The 19,155-nt window shown below is 40.5% G+C and overlaps 2 protein-coding genes across 5 annotated transcripts in view; both read left to right on the forward strand.

The window, feature by feature from the left end:
* The first annotated feature begins 8,809 nt into the window (after positions 1-8,809).
* On the forward strand, positions 8,810-14,828 carry SMCO1 (single-pass membrane protein with coiled-coil domains 1). The gene is made up of 3 exons (XM_059922103.1): positions 8,810-8,966; positions 11,489-11,638; positions 13,899-14,828. The coding sequence occupies exons 1-3, from the start codon at positions 8,917-8,919 to the stop codon at positions 14,329-14,331; spliced, it is 633 nt and encodes a 210-aa protein (XP_059778086.1). The 5' UTR covers positions 8,810-8,916; the 3' UTR covers positions 14,332-14,828.
* A 3,206-nt stretch (positions 14,829-18,034) lies between these two features.
* Positions 18,035-19,155, forward strand: part of RNF168 (ring finger protein 168) — a 52,191-nt gene continuing 51,070 nt past the window's right edge. For 2 of the 4 annotated variants that reach the window (XM_059920854.1, XM_059920858.1), the window contains exons 1-2: positions 18,089-18,625; positions 18,714-19,050. In XM_059920854.1, the coding sequence (XP_059776837.1) occupies positions 18,750-19,050 (301 nt within the window). In that variant the 5' untranslated portion in view covers positions 18,089-18,625; positions 18,714-18,749. The other 2 variants (XM_059920856.1, XM_059920855.1) reach the window with 2 other exon arrangements.

Raw genomic sequence — 19,155 nt, forward strand, 5'->3', positions numbered from 1 at the left:
GTGTTTCAGTATCTGCAAAATAGCTCAAAGAATATGGCTTAGAATATTATCTATAGTCCTTGAGGAGGAACTAAAGGTCCTTGACTTTGTTTAGTGGCTAAACTATTATTATCCATCTTATTTGACTGTTTTCCTTTGTCTCCGCATTTTTTCACTTCTCTGATTAAATTTATTCATTGGAACTCAGGGAAGGCCTAGGAGGCTAAAGTTTTTCTACAGATAATAGGCAGGCAGAGGAAATGTGTGTGTTGGGGGGGGGGGGTTCTGTCCCAGGAAGGCCCCATAGGGTCCTGCTCAGTTACAATTTCAGGAAGCACCATAGTACAGAAGCAGGAAAGTGAGACAGAGAAGGGAAGAAAGCCAACACAGAGTACAGGTTCCCTCTGTGGATAGTTGAGGCTCAATCCCTCTAAAGTCCTTTTGATGATGGCCCCCATTTTAAAATATAGAAATGGGGGATGAGAGATATTAAGTAACCTGCACAAGCTCACAGAGTTAAGAACTGGTAGGACAAGAATCTATACCAATCTGATCAGAGACCAAGGACAGTTTAGCCTGAAGGACGCCAAGCCAGGTTTTAGAAACTGGAATCTAGAAATGAGGGAAAAGGAAACCAATGCAAGCAGGTTGCAAGCAAATAGAGTGATTGCCTGGAATTGGCACTGTGTCTGAATCTTGCTTCTATATGATGACTGGGTCAGGTGAAAGGTTGAGTCTGGTGATGGAGCTAATAAAATGTATGGAATTCTCTTTCAAGAATATGAGCTCAGACATTCTCAATGAATCCTTTTGTAGTCTTTATAAATTCACAAGTTAAAGAACCCCTTCCTCTGATGTACTGGTGTAGGTAAGTATCTGGACTGAACTCATTTTCCTGAAGGTTGCACTGTGAGCAATCTTAAAAAGTGGGAAAAACCAGGTTGGCAACCCCCCTGACAAAGTATCATTTTAACAACCCCTATTTCCATCCACATGTGCTACTCTTACAAGAACTCTTAGGGCAAGGTGGCCATTAGTAAACTTACTATTGGTAACTTCATCTCTGGCAAAAACTCCTGGATCTTTTCCCTGGGTCAGAAATAACATTACTCTCTTAGTGTCTGTACTTCGAGTTCAGCACTCAAAAGACAGTACTCAAAGTATTCAATTGTTAGTACTTGATTCAGCTCTAGGATAAACAACGAAAACCTGCTGCTGCTTTAGATGCTTGTTTCTCAGATGCTTGTTTTAGCAGACCAAAGTACTATTTAGTTCTTGGCACTGCTGTTTAGGTCTTGAGTTCCTCGTTCTTTCAAAGATCTGTACCCTGCAACAGAAAGCAGGCAGAAATCTAGGTTGCAGCTTTGCTATGAAAAAGGTTTGTGGAAGAAAATATTTTTAAAAGATACAACTGATAAAGTACCATTATTCAAAATATACAAAGAGCTCCTAAAACTCAACAATAAGAAAACAACCTGATTTTTAAAAGGGCAAAACACTTGAACAGAGATTTCATGGAAGAAGATACACAGATGGCAAGTAAGCATATGAAAGATATTTGACATCATTTGTCATTAGGGAATTACAAATAAAAATAATGAGATACCACTACACACTTATTAGAATGGCCAAAATCCAAAACAATGACAACACCAAATGCTGGCAAGAATGCAGAGCAAAAAGAACTCTAACTCCATTGCTGGTAGAAATACAAAATAGTACAGCCACTTTGGAAGACACTTACAAACTAAACATACTCTTACCATGCAATCCAGCAATCGAGATCCTTGGTATTTACTCAATAAATTGAAAACTTATGTCCACACAAAAACCTACACATGTGTATTTATAGCGGCTTTATTCATAGTTGCCCAAACTTAGAAGCATTCAAGATTCCTTCAGTAGGCGAATGGATAAAGAAACTGTGGTACATTCAGGCAATGGAATATTATTCAGTGCTAAGAAGAAATGAGTTAACAGGACTCCCCTGGAGGTGCAGTGGTTAAGAATCCGCCTGCCAATACAGGGCACATGGGTTCGAGCCCAGGTCCGGGAAGATCCCACATGCCATGGAGCACAAAGCCTGTGAGCCACAACTACTGAAACCTGCGTGCCTAGAGCCCGTGCTCTGCAACAAGAAAAGCCACCACACTGAGAAGCCCGCACACCACAACGAAGAGTAGCCCCCGCTTGCCGCAACTAGAGAAAGCCCACACACAGCAATGAAGACCCAACACAGCCAAAAATAAATAAATAAATTAAAATGTTTTTAAAAAAAAAGGAAAAGAAATGAGCTATCAAGCCATGAAAAGACTTGGAGGAAAATTAAATGCATATCACTAAGTAAAAGAAGCCAATCTGAAAAGGCTACATACTGTGTGACTCTGGCCATATGACATTCTGGGAAAGGCAAAACTAGGGAGACAGTGAAAAGATCAGTGGCTGCCAGAGGTTTGTGGGGAGGGAGAGATGAATAGGCAGAGCACACAGTGAAACTATTCTGTATGATATTACAATGGTGGATACAGATTACTATGCATTTGTCAAAACCTATAGACTGGGCAACACCTAGAGTGAACCCTAACGTAAACTAGAGACTTTGGATAATAAGGATGTGAAAATGTAGGTTCATCACTTGTAACAGATGTACCGCTGTGGTACATGGATGTCTATCGTGGGGGAGGGTGAGTCTGTGTGAGGGGAGGGATATATAAAAACTCTCTGTACTTTCTGCTCTTTTGCCTGGGAACCTCAAACTGCTCTAAAAAATAAAGTTCATGACACAGCAACAGTCAGCTCTACCCACCACCAGAGCCTCCCATCAAGCCTCTTAGATAGCCTCAACCACCAGAGGGCAGACAACAGAAGCAAGAAAAACTATAATCCTGCAGCCTGTGGACCAAAAACCACAGTTACAGAAAGATAGAGAAGATGAAAAGGCAGAGGGCTATGTACCAGATGAAGGAACAAGATAAAACCCCAGAAAAACAACTAAATGAAGTGGAGATAGGCAACCTTCCAGAAAAAGAATTCAGAATAATGATAGTGAAGATGATCCAGGACCTTGGAATAAGAATGGAGGCAAAGATTGAGAAGATGCAAGAAATGATTAACAAAGACCTAGAAGAATTAAAGAACAAACAAACAGATATGACCAATACAATAACTGAAATGAAAACTACACTAGAAGGAATCAATAGCAGAATAACTGAGGCAGAAGAACGGATAAGTGACCTGGAAGACAGAATGATGGAATTCACTGCTGCGGAACAGACTAAAGAAAAAAGAATGAAAAGAAATGAAGACAGCCTAAGAGACCTCTGGGACAACATTAAACGCAACAACATTCGCATTATAGGGGTCCCAGAAGGAGAAGAGAGAGAGAAAGGACCAGAGAAAATATTTGAAGAGATTATAGTCGAAAACTTCCCTAACATGGGAAAGGAAATAGCCACCCAAGTCCAGGAAGCGCAGAGAGTCCCATACAGGATAAACCCAAGGAGAAACACGCCGAGACACATAGTAATCAAAGTGGCAAAAATTAAAGACAAAGAAAAATTATTGAAAGCAGCAAGGGAAAAACGACAAATAACATACAAGGGAACTCCCATAAGGTTAACAGCTGATTTCTCAGCAGAAACTCTGCAAGCCAGAAGGGAGTGGCATGATATACTTAAAGTGATGAAAGGGAAGAACCTACAACCAAGATTACTCTACCCGGCAAGGATCTCATTTAGATTTGATGGAGAAATCAAAAGCTTTACAGACAAGCAAAAGCTAAGAGAATTCAGCACCACCAAACCAGCTCTACAACAAATGCTAAAGGAACTTCTCTAAGTGGGAAACACAAGAGAAGAAAAGGACCTACAAAAACAAACCCAAAACAATTAAGAAAATGGTCATAGGAACATACATATCGATAATTACCTTAAACGTGAATGGATTAAATGCCCCAACCAAAAGACATAGACTGGCTGAATGGATACAAAAACAAGACCCATATATATGCTGTCTACAAGAGACCCACTTTAGACCTAGGGACACATACAGACTGAAAGTGATGGGATGGAAAAAGATATTCCATGCAAATGGAAATCAAAAGAAAGCTGGAGTAGCTATACTCATATCAGATAAAATAGACTTTAAATTAAAAAATGTTACAAGAGACAAGGAAGGACACTACATAATGATCCAGGGATCAATCCAAGAAGAAGATATAACAATTATAAATATATATGCACCCAACATAGGAGCACCTCAATACCTAAGGCAACTGCTAACAGCTATAAAAGAGGAAATCGACAGTAACACAATAATAGTGGGGGACTTTAACACCTCACTTACACCAATGGACAGATCATCCAAAATGAAAATAAATAAGGAAACAGAAGCTTTAAATGACACAATAGACCAGATAGATTTAATTGATATATATCGGACATTCCATCCAAAAACAGCAGATTACACATTCTTCTCAAGTGCGCACGGAACATTCTCCAAGATACATCACATCTTGGGTCACAAATCAAGCCTCAGTAAATTTAAGAAAATTGAAATCATATCAAGCATCTTTTCTGACAACAACGCTATGAGATTAGAAATGAATTACAGGGAAAAAAACGTAAAAAGGACAAACACATGGAGGCTAAACAATACGTTACTAAATAACCAAGAGATCACTGAAGAAATCAAAGAGGAAATCAAAAAATACCTAGAGACAAATGACAATGAAAACACGACGACCCAAAACCTATGGGAGGCAGCAAAAGCAGTTCTAAGAGGGAAGTTTATAGCTATACAAGCCTACCTAAAGAAACAAGAAAAAGCTCAAGTAAACAATCTAACCTTACACTTAAAGAAACTAGAGAAAGAACAAACAAAACCCAAAGTTAGCAGAAGGAAAGAAATCATAAAGATCAGAGCAGAAATAAATGAAATAGAAACAAAGAAAACAATAGCAAAGATCAATAAAACTAAAAGTTGGTTCTTTGAGAAGATAAACAAAATTGATAAGCCATTAGCCAGACTCATCAAGAAAAAGAGGGAGAGGACTCAAATCAATAAAATCAGAAAAAAAAAAAAAAAAAAAAAAAAAAAAAAAAAAAAGTTCATTAGTTTAAAAAAAAAAAGTTTGGAAAGCAATATGACAGGGGACAAGGAGGGTCCAGAAGGTGAGCCTGGCAGAAGAGATCAGGAAATTCAAAGATTGGGCAGACAACAGGCCAATTAGCAGAGAGGCAATCAAGGATGGAATGCTCAGCAGGTTCTGTTTAGGTCTGTACAGACAAGAGGTGGTCGGTGCAAGTAGGGAGAAGGGAACAAGTATTGGATCTGGATGGGCAGGCAGCGTCCTAGAGGAAGCAGCACTGGTGTGTGGAATTGGCAGGCTCTGATCCCAGAGCCAAACCATTTGCTCTTTACCCTGTTCTAAACATTCTTCCAGAGGTTGGGGGCTGGTCCCCCAATGGCTCATGCTGAGCGAGCTGAGGACAGAGATGCCAGGTTACGTGAGAGTTTCCACCGTTGTTTCCTTCCTTCTCTGTTTTATTTCCTTGTCAAGGTACTGGCCACAGGTCTACCCATAAGAAAACTAATGTTAGCTCCAGAGAAATGAAGGGCTTCTGAAGAAACCCCAGCAAAGAAGAACTTGATGTATAAAGTCTCCTGCACAGAATTCCCTGGCTGCCCAGTGGTTAGGACTCTCTGCTTCCACTGCAGGGGGCCCGGGTTTGATCCCTAGTGGGGGAACGAAGATCCCACATGCCTCACAGTGTGGCAAAAAAAAAAAGTCTCCTTCACTTTGCTGAACTCCTTAAGGACAGAGCCCCAACTATAAAAGGCTTAATCAACAAGGCAAAGTTGCTATTCCTCATAGTAAGCACATTAGCAATGAAACAGTTCTAGGGGAGGTTAATTTAGTGACAGCTTCTTTCTTCCTTTTTTTAAACTTTACCCTTTTTCCAATCTCTTTCTATTCCCCACCCTCCACCCCCGGTCCCTGGCAACCACTTTTCTACTCTCTGTTTCTATTAATTTAACTTTATATTTAGAGTCCGCATATAAGTGGTACCATGCAGTATTTGTCCTTCTCTGACTTATTTCACCTAGCATAATGCCCTCAAGGTCCATCCATGTTGTTGCAAACATCAGAATTTTCTTCTTTCTTGGACACTTAGCTTGTTTCCATATCTTGGCTACTGTGAATAATGCTGCAGTGAACATGGGAGTGCAGGTCTCTCGTTGATACCTGGTATGCATTTTCTTTAGATATACATGTATACCCAGAAGTGGGATTGCTGGATCATAGAGTAGTAGTTCTATTTTTAATTTTTGAGGAACTTCCATACTATTTTCCATTGGGACAGGTTCTTTTCCTCTCTGCTCTGCTGCCCTGGCTTACTCCCTGAGGCTGGTTCCCCTCATGGTCGTAATAGGCTGGATGCTGCAGTCCCTGGCAACATATGAAGGAAAATCCAACAATACTGAGGGATGAAGAGAACATTTTCTCCCATGTGTTTCTTTTTATCATCAGAAAAACTCTTCTCCCAGTCACAAGAAGACACAATTCCCCTTATGTGAGGAGCTAGAATAGCCAAATTCATGGAGGCAGAAAGTGGAATGGTGGTTTCAGGGGCTGAGGAGAGAGGAGAATGTGAAGTTGGTATTTAATAGGTACAGAGTTTCAGCTGGGGAAGATGAAAAAGTTCTGGAGATGGAAATGGTGGTAATGTTTGGACAACAGTATGTATGTTCTTAATGTCACAGAACTGTACACTTAAAATGGTCAAAAATGGTAAAATTTTTAAATTGAGATATAATTGACATATAACATTGTATTCGTTTCAGGTGTGCAACATAATGATTCTATATACGTATGCAGTACATGATGATCACCATTGTAAGTGTAGTTAATGTCCGTCACCACACATAGTTACAATTTTTTTTCCAGTGATGAAAACTTTTAAAATCAAGTCTCTTAGCAACTTTCAAATATACAATACAGTGTTATTAAATATAGTCACCATGCTGTACATTACATCCCCAGGACTTATTTATTATAACTAGAAGTCTGGACCTTTTGACTACCTTCACCCATTTCACCCACCCACCCCCCCAACCAAAAATGGTAAATTTTATGTTATGTATATTTTATCACAAGTTTAAAAAAATGTTTTCTCAGAAGCCCCACAGTAAATCTCCTCTCACATTTCACAGGCCAGAATTCTGCCACCTGCCCATTCCTAAACCAATGATAATGGCAACAATAATAAAATTACTGGGATTGGCTTGGTCTAATCAAGATTCACCACCCTTGTGACTAAGGGGGTGGGTAGATCTAGAGTCCCCTGAAGCACACAGCTGCCCAATGCTCGAACAATATTTGGATTTAGATTCTGTTAATGAGGAAAAAATAGCGGGGGTGGGGAGGTATTGGGGAGGATGGCCACTGGGTAGGATACAAAGACCCTAGCAAGGTTTTCCCACTGAGGCAAGGAAGGACTTGATTCCTTCAGGACACCCAAACTTTTCTGAAAATTCACATGAGACTTACCGACTCCAACCCCCAGGAGGCCTCGGGGACTTATACTGTCTCTCAGATCTGTCCCTTTCCCTTTTCACTCCAAGGACAGACATTGTAATCTCATCACTTCACATCTGACTGTGATACCAGTCTCCTGAGGGACATCTCTGCCTCTGGTTTCACTCCCATTTGGATCCATCTTAAACACCAGTGCTAGAATAACTTACAGAACCAACACCTATGTCCAAACTGCTTACCAGGCTGGCTAGAACTCTTCTGCAATCCTCGTTTTCAGTCTCCCTACTAGCATGCTTCTTAGGGCAAGGATTTTGCCTTACTCATTTTATTCCTAATACCTGGAATAGTGCTGATAATTCATTCATAGGTTTTGCCCATTCAATTTATATTTATAGTGTTCAGCAAATATTGAATAAGTAAATAAATTATTCAATGAATGAATAAATCCATGACCTGACTCTTCCCAGTTTGTGCCGTTTTTCTTTTTCTCACATGAATCTTTTGCTGAGAGAAAGTCAACAAAATACTTATTGTTCCCTGACCATATCACGTACCTTGTCAACCACCCCTGTGAATTTACCCACACAGTTTCTCCAGTTTATAATGTTCTTCTCTCTCTTCTCTGATAATCAGAGATCTACATTTCCTTTAAGGCCAAGACCAAATCCCACCTTCAATGTGAGTGCTTCTCAGTTATCCAAGGCTTCAGTGACCTACTCTCTCATCATCTATGATTTTTATGGTCTGTATCTACTCAGCACACATTTTACATATATTTTCTTTTAAGTATATATTATCTTTTAAGTATCTCCCCAGTTAGTATTTAAACCCCTTGAATTCAGGAATCCTGTTTTATGTCTGTTTTTATTTCCAATACCTAATCTAATACTACAATAAATATAAGTTTCTAAGGATGGTCGGATTTTTTTGCATTGATTAATACATCATAAAAAGTCTGGGGCTTCTTTAAACCTAATTGAGATTATAAGTGAATAATTAAGCTCTTAAAATTAGAGAGTAATATTTCCATTAAATTTAATCCTAGTATATGTATGCATTGTGTACCCATATATCCATTTACCAGAATATACACAGAGCCACAATTACATCTGGTTGTTGTACTAGGTTGATGAATTATGGGTCACTTTTCAAAGGCAAATATTATAGTGCATCCCAGGACACCTGTGTTCACAGGATCAGCTCTCTGAAACTATATTTGGATGTACAATCTATTAAAAGCTTCTTGTACTGAGTGACCTTTCAGGCAGAATTTAGATCGAATACTCACACTGCTGCTGCCTGTTGCTGAGTGGAAGAGAGCAGAAAACCCTGGATTCAAACCTCTATTGGGTTTTTGTTTTGCGTGTTTTGTTTCTTTTTCATTTTGCCTTAAGAAGATGAACAATGAAACCACAACCCTGATATCCTTAAAGGAGGCAATGAAAAGGTTGCTAATGGCTACAGGGAGGGAGCAAGCATGGGTCTGCTTTTCTGGGAAGATGAGTAAGAGAAGAATGAAGAATAAAAATAAGCAAAGAACTACGGACATGCTAATTAGAATTCTTTCTCTGTTAACGTGTTCAGGTTCAAAAAATGTCAATTAATAGTAAAGAAAAATCTACTCCCAGGTGCTATAATTCCATTCAATTAATGCATGTGCTATATGCCAGGTTTACAAAAATAAGTAACATGTGGTTTCTGCCCTCAAGGAGCTCACAGCCTTAGGAATAACAGAAGTATTCAAAAATGCTTACAATTTAATGTGACTGACATTATAATGGTGATGTTCCTAAAGGGCTATGAGAACATGAAGAGAGGAATTAATTTTGCCTTTGACACTAGGAAAAGGAACCCTTCATAGAGGGACATTTAGGCTGGATCTGAAAGTGTGAGTAGGAGTTTACAAGAAATAAAAATACGGTAAGGAATTCTAGGCTGAGGAAACAGTACACGGAAGCATAGAAGCTTGGAATCGCATACGGTATTCAGTCAGCAGCTAGATGTCTCATATGACTGGTGACTAGGATGTGTGAGAGGACTGGCAGAAGATGGGGGCAAAGGGTAAAGAGCCTATGTTTCCTGCTGAGGAAATCCAACTTGGCTCCAGCAATATCACTGGGCAAGTCGGCAGCATAAAAGGTATATAATAGTCAAATTATAAGATCAGAATTGTGTTTTAGAAGAATATCTCTGGAGAATGGATTGGACGTGGAAAGGAGGAATCAAGTTAGACTACTGTCTGTAATCCTAGGTCCACGTGAAAGATGGTGATTAACTGGCTTACTGGAGATAGAGAGGATGGGATGGATTAGAGACACACTGATGGAGAGAAAGGGAAAAAATGGTGAGTTATTCTGAGATTTCTAGTTGGAGGAATTGGGTAGATGGTGATGCCATTAACTGAGCTGGAGAATTGTAGTAGAAACACAGATTTGCAGACATGTTGTTTAGGATTTATTTGGAATGATCGGGAATGCCTTTTGGTGAAAAGATTCCAAAGAACTGCTCCAATTGTAAACCTTTATACTGAATGACAAGCTAGAGTTTACCTCTAGAGTTCAAGCTGGAGATGACCTAAAAGCAATATCTTCTTAAAGGTCTAAAAGTTAATACAAAGAGTTTGCCAGATATTATAGTTTTGACCTGCAGACAGAGATTACTGGCATATTAGGTCATGCAGGCTTATACTACAAAAATGCACATTTCGTACAGAGCCTTATCTATATGTAAATAGAATCCAAAGCAATGAGAAAATTCCATTGCCGAAATTTCTGAAGATGGGGTGCGAGAGGAGGGAGGAAGGACTTAGTAGATTCAGCTTAAGACAGTTGAGTTTGACATCACCATCCACGTGGAGATGTGCAAAACATAGTTGAAAATACAGGTCTAGAGCTTAGGAGAGGGGTGGTACCTGAAGCTAAATTAGCCTTGGGAGATAGTGAAGACCAAGAAGAGAAAATGGTCAAGGATAGAACCCTAGGCAACCACAACAGTATTCGGGTGAATGGGGACATATAAACTCGGGGAAGTGGCTGTGTGTGTATCATTTCCTTCGTGAAAGACAATGTGGGTGGTTTCAGGCAAATGAGTTGTGTGGTTCCAATTCTTTGTGGTTCAGTTAAGACATAATTTTGGTGCCACAGCGCCCTCTAATGATCAGGGCTGTTCAGAGCTACTCAGATCCCCCTTTTGCTGTTACACTGCTTAGCATTTCACTAACATCACAAATGTCAATCATAGGAGACACGTTTTATTACTTCTGTGTAAGGCCTCTTATAGGTATTGGGGGACAGGCATAAAGATGTCCAAGGAATAGTCTCTGATCCTCTCCCTCCAAGAGCTTACAACTTAGATCATGAAAAGCTAACTTTAAAAATAAAGGAAGAGATGGGGAGTGACAAGTGATAGAGGCAGTCCTGTGAGAGAGAAGTAGGCAGGGAGCAGATCTTCAGGTAGAAAGGCTGAGGGATTCAAGCAGGCAGTGGAATTTGAGCTTATCCTTGATGGATGGGACTTGGACAGTCAGAATAAGGCAGAGAAAGCCACCTTAATAAATACTGGTCTCTGCACTAGTTAGCTATATGACAGTTCAGTTTCAATCTTTTTGAGACTCAATTTCTTTATCCATAAATAGTAAAAATGACTGCTTTACTTCTAATGGTTGTTGTGAGAATCAAATTAAAGCTTGTATAAAATATTTTTTAACGTATAAAGTATGGTACGAAGACAAGACATGGCATGTAATTGAGGTAATTAGACAATTCACATGTTTGGCAATATAAGGAATGCCAGAACTAGGATGATGACTAGAGAGAACGGCAAATGGGAACATCTGTTCATAATCTTAAAATGTAAATAGCTACTCAAATTTGATAGTGGTTATAAACAACGTATTACAGCCTTATATTAAGACAGAACCTTAGTTTTGTGCCCTGACCTAAATTAACTCTTGATTCTTTTATCCTATAGAGTAGACCAAAAACTCCAAGTGTTAGAAGCACAGTTTAAAGAACTGGACTTCACCAAGGATAATCTGACACAGAAATTTGAACATCATAGCAAGACTTTGGCAAACCAAGCTGCCCAAGATGAGCTGTGGACAGCAGTTCTGTCATTCAAGTGAGTATCCAATCAGAAATCAGTGGAATTTTGTGGTTTTGTGAGAACTTGCTGTGGTCATTCTAAAATTGGGTTTCTTTTTTTTTTTTTATTTTAATAAATTGATTTATTTATTTTTGGCATTTTTGGCTGCGTTGGGTCTTCGTTGCTGCACACGGGCTTTCTCTAGTTGCAGCGAGCGGGGGCTTCTCTGGTTGTGGAGCATGGGCTCTAGGTGCTCGGGCTTCAGTAGTTGCAGCACACAGGCTCAGAAGCTGTGGCTCACAGGCTCTAGAGCGCAGGCTCAATAGTTGTGGCGCACAGGCTTAGTTGCTCTGCAGCATGTAGGATCTTCCTGGACCAGGGCTCGAACCCGTGTCCCCTGCATTGGCAGGCGTATTCTTTTGTTGTTGTTGTTGTTCTCATTGTTTATTTTTTTAATTTCTTTTCATTTTTGATGAAACATGAATATTTTTGGTAGAAAATGCACAGCACTGTAAACCCCTGATTCCATCCAAATACTCCTCTGAAACACATTTTTGTTCACTCAGTTTTCACTCTTAGAATTCCCTCCTCACCACTTTTTTTTTTTTTTAACATCTTTATTGGAGTATAATTGCTTTACCATGGTGTGTTAGTTTCTGCTTTATAACAAAGTGAATCAGTTATACGTATACATATGTTCTCATATCTCTTCCCTCTTGCATCTCCCTCCCTCCCACCCTCCCTATCCCAACCCTCTAGGTGGTAACAAAGCACCGAGCTGATCTCCCTGTGCTATGCGGTTGCTTCCCACTAGCTATCTATTTTACGTTTGGTAGTGTATATATGTCCATGGCAGGCGGATTCTTAACCACTGTGCCACCAGGGAAGTCCCTAAAATTGGGTTTCTTAATATGATTCCGACAATGGATTGTGAAGAAGTTACATTTTCTTAAGATCATTCATTCAAAAGAGATTAATTTGAGCACCTGTTTACTTGCCAGAACTGTGGTACACATCTCAGAGTCCCTTGCTTGCCAAAGTCTTACTAACATAGAGATGGATAATATAACTCCTCTGCCATGGAGAATCTTATAGTTTGAGTGGCCTGAGATCTAAGCTATCCAGTTTAGTGCAAGCCCTATTTCTTTTCTTTCTTTTTTTTTTTATTCTTTTAATAGTGTGTATCTGTTAATCCCAAACTCCTAATTTATCTCTCTCCCCTTCCCCTCTGGTAACTGTAAAATTGTTTTCTATGTCTGTGAATCTGTTTTGTAAATAAGTTCATTTGTATAATTTTTTAAGATTCCACATATAAGTGATATCATGTGGTATTTGTCTTTGTCTGACTTACTTAATTATGATAATCTCTAGGGCCATCCATGTTGTTGCAAGTGTCATTATTTTGTTCTTTTTTCTGTCTGAGTAACATTTCTCTGTATATATGTATCACATCTTCTCTATCCATTCATTGGTCAATGGACACTTAGGTTGCTTCCATGTCTTGGCTATTGTAAATAACTACTATGAACACTGGCAGGCCCTATTTCTAAAGTAAGCATTTTCTAAACTGCAACAGCTGGTTGTTACCTGAAAACTGGGTTCAGCTCTTGGTGGGCGTTGAGCCAAAAGACAACCAAGCCAAAGACTGGGACAAGAAAGGATGTATTACTTGCAGCAAGTAAGGAAAACACCAGGGATCTTTCCCAAAGCAGCGTCTTCCCAAACAGCAAAACTGGGGAAGTTTTATGCTAAGGGTACATGCATATTCATGAAGGGGCATGAATAGAGGAGAATTCAGCAGCGAATTGGGGCAAAGGTTGACAGAGTCCAAGCTTTAGTTGACTGAAGTCATAAGGGTCAGAAAAGGTCAACATCATTATTCCATCTTCCACTGGGTGGGGATCTCAGTTCCTGCAGAGCTCAAAAGATATGTATCAGATTGTTATGTATATCCCTTGAGGAGGAACTAGGACTCTTATCACTAAACTACTTTTTCTTGACAGCTTTTCCTTTGTTCCTGCATTCCCTCACTTCCCATTAAGATCATGAATTACTGAGACCTGTTCAAGGTCAAGCACTGTGGCCAGGCTTAGATCACAAAATGGCTTAGGTCAAAAATGGCTTCTCTTATGTCAAGAGAGCCATGCCTGGTTCTCTTTCTCTGGGGACCTCCTACCGTATCTGCTTACAGTTCTCCTAGTAGGTTTATACTTCTTTGAATTATCCTAATAAAATTCGTTTTATGTTTGTATGTAAAGAGTTCTAATGCTTAAGAAGCTCTCCACATTTTTTGTAGGTTCACTCCAATGGAATTGAATATTTTATACAGCTACGTCATTGAAGTACTCATCCGCTTGCACACTCGTGTGCTTGAGAAGCTGCCAGATCTGGTGAGAGGTCTTCCCACCTTAGCCTCCATCCTTAGACGAAAAGTCAAGAACAAGCGCATTAGAGTTGTGTGGGAGTCTGTCCTGGAGGAACATGGGATGCAAGAAGGAGATATCACAGCACTGTGTACCTTCTTTGTAGCACATGGTAACAAGGCAGAATACTACATTGCTAAAGTAAGGCAAATGTATATAAAAGATGTCAATTTCATGATCACTAATATGGTAAAGAACCAGGCTCTGCAGGATGGTTTGCTAAAGGCTGTTCAGGTCATTGAGAAGGGAAAAGCAGTGAGGGCCCCTGAAGAGCAAAAGTCATCCCTAGAAGAGTTGATACCATAAGCCAAAAGGTAACCTGTTACCCTAGACCCAGAGATTACACTTCTAGTAATTTATCTTGCAAATGGGAAAAAATACATACATACAATTTATTACAGGCTTATGTTTACAGCAAAAGTGAGGAGAGTGTTACATTATGATATACTGATACAGTGGATACTTTCTGTGTAGCAATACAAGAGAATGAAGAAGCTCCTTGTGTAACCGTATAGTAATATGGAGTTATCACCAAGATGTGTTGTTTTAAAATATTCATTTCCAATATATACTGCTAAATGGAAAAAACGGGCAAAAACAAACATATAGGCTACTATATCTATAAACTTCATAAACTTCTTCTGGAGAAATACATTATGAAGTGATAACATTGGTTTTCTTAGGGAAGAAAACTGAGAGGCTAGGGATCAAGTGTAGGAGGAAGTCTTTTCAATGTTAATACATTTGTACTTTTTGAATTTTGAACCATGTGAATGTACTATGTACTAAAAGCAATAAATAAATAAAACATCTAATATATTTTGTATGTTGATGTGCATTTTCTCTCTAGTACAGTTCCATAGTTATTTGTACTAGAAAGGGAACTCTCACACACTGACCATATATTTATAATTTTAAAAAAAATTTATTTATTTGGCTGTGCCAGGTCTCAGTTGTGGCATGTGGGACCTTTGTTGCCACGTGTGGGATCTTTAGTTGCGGCATGTGAACTCTTAGTTGCGGCATGTGGGATCTAGTTTCCTGACCAGGGATCGAACTCAGGCCCCCTGCACTGGGAGCGTGGAGTCTTAGCCACTGGACTACCAGATAAGTCCTATTTATAATATTTTTTTAATGAATGCCATGCACTAGGTAGTGTGAATAACAGAAACATTTTAAAATGTGGATCCTACCCTACAGGTAAAAGTTAAGTACTGATGCTTTATTTGGGAGGTACAAATTCAGGATAACCAGAATGAGTAACACTTTGGAAGGCTGTTATGTAGAGAAGGATGAGAAGTAATACAAGATGATGTGTTACCTTGCTGGCTCCTCCTTGACAATAGGTTGCTTGCTAGATCCATGCACTCAGTCTTGTCCTTCTCCAGACACATTGTTTAGAGACACCATGCCCCCCCAAAAAAAGAGAGAGAGAGTAACCATGTGTTGGAAGTGTTACTGAACCAAACTTGGTCTGTTTGCCTGCCATGCAGCAAAGCCAACCTACTGACATGGGGGTGTGTTGAAGGAAAGTGCAGCGTTTATTGCAGGGCACCAAGCAAAGAGAACGGACAGCTAGTGCTGGAAAGATGACAGGAACTCCTCTGTAGCTTCCAGAGAAGGGTTTTAAAGGCAACTTTTGTTGTGAGGGTTGCAGCTCACGGACTTTCTTTTGATTGGTTGGTTCTGAGGTAATAGGGTGATGTTTCCGGAATCTTAATCATCAACCGATTTCTACCCGTTTAGGGTCTAGTGCTTGTGATCAGCATGTAGTCACCATCCTCCACCTGGGTGGGGTGAGCCTTAATTTCTGCAGAACAACTCAAAGATATACATCAGATTGTTGTGTACATCCCTTGAGAAGGAACTAGGACTGTTTTATCACTGAAGTATTGTTTAACCTATTATTAATTTTTCTATTTGGCTGCTTCTCCTTTGCTTCTGCATTTCCTCCCTTCCCTAATTTGTAACTGCTTGAGTCTGCTCTTTGGAACTCAGGGAAGGGCTAGGAAACAAAAGCCTTTGTTTCCTACAAGAAACAGGAGACATGGAGGGGCCTTTGTAGCCGGGAGGGCCCTGCAGGGTCCTGCTTGGTTTCAATCCCCCCTTTTCTTTGATACTCCTCAATCTTACTGGAACAAAAAAGGGAATAAAGTTTTACACAGAGAGGTTAATCATAAACTTGGCAGGGAAACTCGATTTTAGAGGGGCTTGGTTTCAATAGGAAGAAGGAAGGAAAATTTCTCTGTTGTGCTCACAAAGTCTACGGTTTTCAATTGGTCAAAATTGGCTCTGTGGGGAGTGACCCCCTCATACTTCCAGGATGCATCATCTAAGCCCTCCTAGCAGCCACTGGGAAGCCAGTGACTGCATTGTTCAGTGCAGTGTTTCACAGAATCCCAGAAGTGGCAGGAGAAGCCAGAGATTCCAGAAATGCAACTGGTCAGCCCCAGGCACAGGAAAGGACTATGGGCCCACAAAGTAAACGAGGCCAGGGAAATCTGAGGAAGCACATAAAATGTATCCATTACACAAGACACAGGTACCGGAAAATAGAAATCAAAATGCAAGAGTTAAAATAAGATTACAATAAAAACCATAATCACTAGGCAATATACAAATGAGGAGTTCAGAGGAGGGGTATCATTGTGTGGTGGAGAAATATCTCCTAGAGGAAGTGCCTTGAACTGATCCTTGAAGGAGGCAAAGCCACGAAGCAACTCATTTAGGATGAACTGAGATTTCAAGCAATGGCCCCAATACACAAGATTTGTATGACAGTGAATAGATCATAACTGAATGTTTAAAAGAATAATAGGAGATTCCACAGGAAAAGGAGGTTGGGATCACATTAGGGAGCCTGGAATTCCAGGCTAAGGGATTGATACTATGGACAACTGGATGACAACCAGTTTTTTGAACCCGCGTTAAAAAAAAACGAAACTTCCAAAGCTCTCTAGAAAGGATCCACACCTCCTAGTTTTGCCTTCATCTGGAAACCACTCATCTCCAGCACGTAAATGACCTCAGCAAACCCAAAAGACCTTAACGACTATTTACAAGCAGTGACTTTCTTTTCTCTTCGCCCACAGCTATTTAGCATTTCCTCAGAAAACTCAGACCTGTTTTTTTTTCCAAAAATTTTAAAATTGTGGTAAAACACACATAACATAAAATTCACCACCTTAACCATTTTTAAAATTTTTTATTATTTTTTTAAGACTAGTCAAGTGCAGTAGTGAAAACCACCTTAACCATTTCTAGGTGTACAGTTCAGCAGTATTAAATATTTACATTCATACAATTGTGCAACCACCACCACCATCCGTCTCCAGAACCTGTAAAACTGAAACTCTATATCCATTAAATAATAACTCTACTTTGTCTCTATGAGGCTTGGTTCTTAAGTACTAGAGATCACAGTCTTTATATAATCCCCACCGTTTTCTTAGCCAAAATCTACTTTTTCATACAACTCAATTCAGTAGGATCAGTTGTCAGTAAAAGAACTCAATACCAAAGTAGAAAAACTTATTCCAAAAGCATAAAAAGATAAAATATTTTCCTTTTGACTTCCTTTGTAATTTTGATTGCTCTAGACTGAAACTTAACACTAAAGTAGTAAGCCCCAGGATCGTGGCAGCAGCACCAAAGTTTGCTTCCCAAGTGCCTGTTAAACTGCAGCAAGTTTGTGGATTCTCTGACCACAGCCTCTCTCGGAGATGCTTTTCCAAGAACTTTGGAAAGCGACCTAAGAGGCTTAGTTACAAATTAACGGAAACAGAAGGGTATTCTGAGGAGTACTGAGGAAAGGATTTTTAAAATTACTGTTCGGTTTTTAGCTTGTTTTGAGGTTTCCCATTTTCTGCCTAGAGAGTAACCTTGCGACACTACCACGCTTCCGCAGCCTCCGGGAGAAAGAATCACGCGGGAAAAGCTGAGCCGCAGAGGTTGCGACGCAAGGGGAGGGCCCTCTCCCGGGGGCGGGGCGGGCGGCGCGCGCAGGTCCGGAAGTCCCACCCGGCCGAACGTTAGCTGTCTCTGTTCTTGGTAGGTTCTCTAAGGTGGGAGGGGCCGTTTTGGCGGGCAGCTGTGACGTCACTAGCCCTTGTCGGTTTGCTATAGCACTGCAGCCAAGATTAGGCTTTTTGGCTGACCGAAGAAAGGCGAGGGGTGGGCTCAGAGCCCCGGGAGGTGCTCGCTCGCGGCCCCACAGCAGCGGTAAAACTGGAGTCCCGCTCCAGCAGAGCCCGGCATCCGGGCGGAAGCAGCGTTCTTCCTCGAGCGGTGGCCTGGCGGCTGCGCGCCTCGGCAGCCTCGGGCTTGGCTGCCCGGAACTAAGAGAGCATCCTCACCTGGTAAGAGGGAGGAGGGGAACTTGATGCGAGCCTCCTGTGGCGCCAGAGAGCCAGAGCCCACCGTCCGCCCTGCCGCAGCGGTTGTTAATGCCTGGGAGCAGCCAAGGTTCATTTGTTTTCTTTCCGGATGTTTGTCTTAAAACATGGACAAACACACCGCCTTCCAGGGTCGTACTGTTTACCTGGCCAGCAGAACATCTTTTTACTTCAAGACGTTTGATGCTCCCAATCTCTGAATTCTGGTAGGCTGCTGGGCATAATATTTAAACACAAAACTGTTAATTTGCTTCTTTCTTACTTGAGCTGGAAATACGATTCTTTCTGTTTCAGGTGTTGATGTTGAATATGCCTTATTAGCATATTAAAATGGCTGTACCCAAAGACGCCATCCCTTCCCTGTTGGAATGCCAGTGCCAGATCTGTGTGGAAATCCTAATTGAGCCTGTGACACTCCCTTGTAACCACACTCTCTGTAAACCATGCTTCCAATCGACTGTCGAAAAGGCAAATTTGTGCTGTCCCTTCTGTCGCCGCCGGGTCTCTTCGTGGACTCGGTACCATACCCGAACAAATTCTCTTGTCAATACGGAACTGTGGGAGATAATTCAAAAACACTATCCAGAGGAATGCAAGCTTAGAGCCTCTGGGCAAGAATCAGAGGAAATTGGTGAGTAAAACCCAGCGCGTTTGTTGTCTAAAGACAAATATCCTTTTAAAAGCCAATCACCACTAATCCATTTTTTAAAATTAATTAATTAATTGTTTTTTGGCT

Source organism: Balaenoptera ricei, chromosome 4, assembly GCF_028023285.1.
Source record: "Balaenoptera ricei isolate mBalRic1 chromosome 4, mBalRic1.hap2, whole genome shotgun sequence".
Classification (NCBI taxonomy): Eukaryota; Metazoa; Chordata; class Mammalia; order Artiodactyla; family Balaenopteridae; genus Balaenoptera; species Balaenoptera ricei.